General features: G+C 53.0%; 1 protein-coding gene across 1 annotated transcript; it reads left to right on the forward strand.

The window, feature by feature from the left end:
* Positions 1–1,248: 1,248 nt before the first annotated feature.
* On the forward strand, positions 1,249–2,119 carry LOC124663823 (membrane protein PM19L-like). The gene is made up of 4 exons (XM_047201478.1): positions 1,249–1,449; positions 1,558–1,777; positions 1,866–1,911; positions 2,000–2,119. Exons 1-4 carry the CDS (start codon positions 1,326–1,328, stop codon positions 2,117–2,119), a joined length of 510 nt encoding a protein of 169 aa, XP_047057434.1. The 5' UTR covers positions 1,249–1,325.
* The last annotated feature ends 4,189 nt before the right edge of the window (positions 2,120–6,308 follow it).

Here is a 6,308-nt window from a genome sequence, read left to right on the forward strand (position 1 = left end):
ATTCACCGCGGAACCGTTGAGCATGTCCATGTAGGATGTTGTGGACTCAAGATCGAACACCTTGTCTACGTCCATGGTGGGTGCCGGCGGCGCGGGCGGCGCATCGGACGGAACGGAGGGAGGAGAGGGCGTGGCCTTGGAGGCCGGTGGAGGCGCGAGGCCGATGCGGCTAATTGCCTTTGTCCGCACCTTGGCCGGCGCGGCGCCCCTCGGCCCGGCCGCCTTGGTCTTCATCCTGCCCGCCTTCTTGGCAGCCGGCGGGGCTTCGCCCGGTGAAGCTGCGGCCGGCGAAGCTGCCGCCGCCGCAGGAGCTTGGAAGAATTGCTTCGGAAACCTCTTCCTCTTCGACGGGATGGTGGCGGAGATCATGGCCGACACCACGCCGGCGTTCGGCGCACCTCCGACGGGGACATCGACCACCGCGGCCGGAGGAGATGCATCGTCGGCGGTAGGCGGCTCTTGCGGACGATCCATGGCAGCGGGATCCGGCCGGGAAGGGCGCGGGGGAGGAGATCGGGCGGCGGCGTTGGCGGTTGGCTTCAGCGAAATCCTTCACGCGCAGTGGAGTGGGCGATACTAGTTTCGTCCTCTATCCCCGCTCCCACCCCGCACAAGTAGGGGGCGACGACCCGCCCCGTAATCCAAAACAGCAAAAAACGATGCGGGGGCCGTTTTTACGGGGCGTGCTAGACAGCCGGGTAGAGCCGAAACCCGTATATCGGCGGTTATTATACGGGTTTGCCCCTTTTACGGGGTCTGTTAGACATGACCCATGATGTCTTGCTTGCCAGATGCCACAAAGTTATAACAAAAGGCGCCAATTCTTCATGTCTTTTAGAAGAAAATAGAACATCCAGTTCTGCAATCATCGCTGCATCGATCGATCATCGATCAGGTTTTCTTCCAGTTACACCCGGTACGAAGGAAACGAATCACTCGAAAGTAAAGTAGTAAACACTGAGATTGACGAAGTAGTAGAACGCGCAGCCCTGCTTGTATGCGTAAGGTGTACACAATACCTAACCGTAGGGCGAGGTGCAGCAGGAAATGCTCGGAAGGTCGGCTCCTTTCCTTGGTCTGCAAGTCCCGCTCTTTACAGCCACGCCGGAAGCTGTTCTTCCTTCTGCGAGTGCGGCAAGCAAGGAACAAATCGGAGCCGCATGCACCGCCCGTGCCCCTATGTATCCATGCATATAAACTGTAATCCAGTCCAGTTTCCTGAAAGCGTCAGGTATTCCACTCTTTACTGCCTCGATCGTCAGGCCGTCAGAGAGGTCTCATATAACCGCGGCGGTCTTCTACCAAAGTACATTCAGGGAAAGAAAATGGCCGATAACCTCAAGCCCGTCGCCCTGTTCCTGCTGCTGCTCAACTTCAGCATGTACACGATCATCGCCATCATCGGCGGATGGGCGGTCAACTTCGCCATCAACCAGGGCTTCATCATAGGTACTTGTACTGTTCGTCCAAACGCTCAGGCTGGAACATAAATGAAGAACGGACGGTCCTGTCTCCGCATGGTACTGCTGCCGAGTAATTCTCTTGTTTCCTGCACAGGCCCCGAGCTGCGCCTCCCGGCTCACTTCCACCCGATCTTCTTCCCCATCGGCAACTTCACCACCGGCTTCTTCGTGGTGTTCGCGCTGCTGGCCGGCGTCGTCGGGGCGGCGTCCTGCATCGTGGGCTTCACGCACCTCCGGTTCTGGAGCTACCACAGCCAGCAGCCCGCGGCGTCGCTCGGCCTGATCGCCTGGGCGCTCACCGTCCTCGCCATGGGGTACGCACCTGATCGAACATCATCTCTCTCGCCCGTAGCAAATCAATCCTTCCGCTCTGATAGTAACGGTGAATCTTTATCGTTGCAGGCTGGCTTGTCAGGAGATCTCTTTTGACCGAAGAAATGCGAAGCTGGTAAGATTTCCTATTCGTTTTTGTTCTCTGAACTTTCGTCAGACATGGCCTGTGTGCTGACTGAAACTTTGCGGGGGCAAATTCGCAGGGGACCATGGAGGCGTTCACCATCGTCCTCTCGGTGACGCAGCTCTTCTACGTGCTCGCGATCAAGAGGGGAAGCCACGGGCCCGTCCCGGTTGAACGGCACAACACCCTGGGCCGCTGATCGGGCCGGAGGTTATGCACGGATAGAAAAATGTGCAAGAAACAGAGGCGCCGGAGAATGTACGTGTACTTGTCGTGGTCTTGCTTTTCGTTTGGTGAGATGATTGTTTGAGTGGGATCGAGGAAAATTGAGGGCTTGCGTTTCCGTTCATCTGCACGTTTCTGCTTTCATTTGGCCTTCGGGTTTATTGATTGATGGTGAATTCAAGCATCTGGAAAGGTCACATGTGCTCTCTATTTCTATGCTGACAGAGATCAGAAGCAAATAATATAACTTTCACTTTCTCTTTTTCTTGATCATGCTCTTTTTCTTTTTATTACCCCTCCACTCCACCTCCGCTCCACAACTTCTGTTATGGTTTTTGTTCAAAATTATGGAACCGGATGGAGTGGCTTATTAGGCCATGTCCAATGTGGCCATCTACTTTTTTAGATAAAGTGATTATATTAATACTAGCCAAGTGCTCGCGCATTGTTGCGAGTCCTTATAAGAGCATCTCCACCAGCGGCCCCAAATAGGCGTTGGCAGGGGCGCCGATACTACCGTATGGGGGTCACCGGTACAACATTCTCTATTTGAGGATGCTGCTCCCGCACCGCCCCCCCCCCATACGTCAGCCCCGATAGAATTTGAAACTTAAAATGACATTTAAAACCGAAATTCATACAAAATCACTCGAATTTAAACCTAAATAAAACTTAAACTTAACCCTTATTTACCGGTTGTCGGTTGAGGCATGCGACGGGCCTGGCTACTTGAAATGTGAATGTTTGTCATGGAGACAGGCATCACATAAGAGCTTCTTAATACGAAGCAACAGAAAAATTGGTAATGGCACATACTCCGGTGCAGATATATATAGGTAATATGAAGACAAATATTTATTCATATAAAATTATTAGTCGTAGTTGGTTCAATAAATATGAAGACAAACCTCCCTCCGGCCCGATTTACTTGATGCGGCCCTGTACAATTGTCATTTTGTGAAAACCCCCTCATGAATTACGTTCTTCTCAAACGTGGTCCTTATTTCGAAATTCCTGATCAGACATCCCGTCCCGTCCCGTCCCACGCCGGAGCTCCGACCCCGTCCCGTGCCGGAGCTGGGCTCGCGCGCTCGACGTCGACGGTGAGCCTGCACCCCTGCCGGCCGTTGCGGCCTCTCAGGAGTAGAGGAGGCGGGGCCTCTAGGAGCGAGAGGAGGCGGGGCCTCAAAGAGCAGAGGCGACCTCTCCCGCCGGCCGTTCCCACATCCAGCAGCTCCCTCGCGGCTCCGCCGTTGTCCTCAGCTCCCACCCGCCATGCCGCTGCTCCGCTAGCCGCGGGGTCGCCCCACCCGAGGCGCCGGGGAGTAGAGCCGTTCGCCCCGCCGCTGCGGCCGCAGGAAAGGGTGGACGGTGGAGAGCTGGACTTGCACCGAGCTTCTTGTAAGGTTTGCTCATGCTGCCTCTCCCTTGCCGTAGGTGTAGATGTAGTTGCCGATCCCCGCTGCTAGTTCCTCTCTGAAGAAGGGTGCAGATTCACTACAACATGACCACCCATATACCAACGCATCCTTTGCTACGGTAGAAATTATGCGTTGCGGTGTATCAAACTCCCCACCTGTCTAACCTCCACGCCTTTCTTTTTGCCAAAAAAAAGGAACCACTCCACACGCACGTTCAACAGATAAGGCGTGGCTTATTATAACTACACCATCGTTATCTCCCTAAAAATATAATAAAGGAGCTAACGTTTCCGTGGTTTGGTCCGTCATAATACACTTTCGTCCGTTTAAGTATACGATTTCGTCCACCGCACGGTTTAGCCTCTCCGTTCAAGAAAACAACTCTAGATCAATGTTTTAGGTTCCGTACGTATTGGGCACGTTTGCTAACTCTATGCACAAAGCAGCTGGGCTCCTTCGTCGGGCGCAAGGAGTACTCTAGGCTCGGCACGGCAGGAACCGGGTCAGATACGGTCTCCAGAGTCAAAGACGAGGTGCCCAGCCATACAAAATCTCAACCCCACCTCGATCTGATCGAGGCCGCAATACCCGACGTGGTCCTCAGATCGCATCCTCGCTGCGACGTCGGCAGAGCTTCTCGGCGCAGCTCCCCACGACCTCTACTGCGGTATATATGGCGGCGGTGGATGACACCGGCCGGCTCCCACGTGTTCCTCCGCAATGCCACGGCATCGCTCGTGTTGAATTGTCGCGTCGGCTCCATGCGTTCCCGCCGGAGGTCACACCCCACCCCTGTCAACGCTGCCCCCGCCCCTAGCTTCTCACCATGCCAGGAAGAAGAGGATGTGACAGATCGAGTCGCACCTCCTGTTGGGATTGGGCGATCAGGGGATTATTCAATCTCTTCGTATGTTAGATCCAGACAAAATTCGTGGCGACGTAGCCCCGGTTCCTTCGGTCGCCATCGCACGCAGCGAGACGAGGTGTTCCCTTATCGAGCAAGGTTAGGATTGGCGAACGATCGGTCGACGACAGCAGCTTGACTGTGTCCGAGGCTCCGAGAAAATCTCTCCGTCGGCACCAACGAGGATAAGGAGATCTACCTGTTTCAAACCTGAGCAGGAACGTGATGTCTTTGATGGATGGTTGGCAACGGTGCATGAGCATCATCCTATCGTGGACAGAAGGAAGTCAGCGGCGGAGCTGGATCTGAGCATCAGCATTGTTGCGGACATCCGGCGGCCGCGCGGCGGATGAGCGTGTGGAGGATTACAAAGGGTCTTTGAAGTAGCACTGTAGCAGACCTCGCTGACAGGATAAGGTGAGAACGAGAGCAGCCGGGGTGCAGTGCGACGTGTGCATCCAGAGCAAGCTGGTGTGCTGGTCGACCTTGCATGTGCCGCTGATGTCGTAGAGGTTGCAGCCAATACCGTGAGCCCGGAGCCCGGAGCAGTGAGCAGCTTGATGCCGGCAACACCATCGTATATGTATATGACTCCATTTAGAGAAAATATAGTGCTGGCGTACATGCGGTTAAGTTTATGCGGTCGTCTCTTGTACTGCGCCGCTCAGCCACCCTCGACTTCCTCCGAAACCTCGACAGCTCAACCGCTCCGGCAAGACGGGTATCCAATACCATATTGGAATATGGCATCCTAGGCTGGAAAAATTAAGTGTTCACACATTTGATTTTTAATTGTGTTTGCAAGCTGTTTCTGATCACCCACATGCGATGGACCACATAGAAGCTGTGATATTATTTGATGGGAGACAGTGCAGTAGGCTAAATTCGTGATTGCAGTTGGTACTGAAGACTGTAATCAATACTCTTGGAAAATATAGTTGTGTTAAGCAAACCCAAGGACTGATGTTTCCTATATCATTTGGGTTTGCTACATGATGTGTAAGTTTAATTAGATGCTTCCCGCCAAGACTGAAATTGGGATAAACACTCAGCTGAGCAGGGTGATGCAGGAGGGGAGGGGAGGGTGGCGGCAGCAGGAGCACGGGGTTGAACAATGGCATTGAATAGGTACGAAGGCAGAGCCATGCGGTGAAAGGCGGAGTGCAGGTAGATGGTGCGTTGCTCAGGTTCTCTCGGAATTAGTAGAAAGAGTAGAAATTTCAAACAAAAGGATCTGAACTCACTTATAGGAAAAGAGAAAAAAAAAACCAAATTAATACCAAGAGCTCCTAATTGAATTCCTTTTTGAAGTTGAGTTCATCTTAAAGGGTTGGGTTTCCAAATAGTTATTTTGAATAAAAAATTAACCGTAGCAACGCACGGGTATTTGTGCTATCTCCCTAAAAAAAAGCTCCACCATCCTTCCCCAGATTTCCCTTCACACGCCTCCACCTCCAGGACTCTCGCCTGCCATCGATCTAACCATGTCGCCTCCGCCACCTCCTGAACAACAGGTCGACGAGCCGGCCTGTGAACTTCCGCTGCCGTAGATGATTCACCATTGATTTTGGAAAGAACCTGATTATGGTGGTTCGTTTTTCCATCGGGGTCTCACTAGAGAGCGTATGATGGTAATTTCTTTGATCGGCCATCGAGAACTCCAGATCCCTAAAATTAAACTTCTGGAAATTATAGGCCCGCTTCACCCGTTTTTCTTTTTTTCTTGGATCAGGTTCGGTGCTTCTTGTGCAGCCTGGTGTCTTCTGGATTCTTGTGTTCTTGGTCGGACCTCTATTACTGCAGTTCCTAAACACCCACCGCTCATGCTACCACAAAGT

The sequence above is a fragment of the Lolium rigidum genome, chromosome 6 (assembly GCF_022539505.1).
Source record: "Lolium rigidum isolate FL_2022 chromosome 6, APGP_CSIRO_Lrig_0.1, whole genome shotgun sequence".
Taxonomy (NCBI): domain Eukaryota; kingdom Viridiplantae; phylum Streptophyta; class Magnoliopsida; order Poales; family Poaceae; genus Lolium; species Lolium rigidum.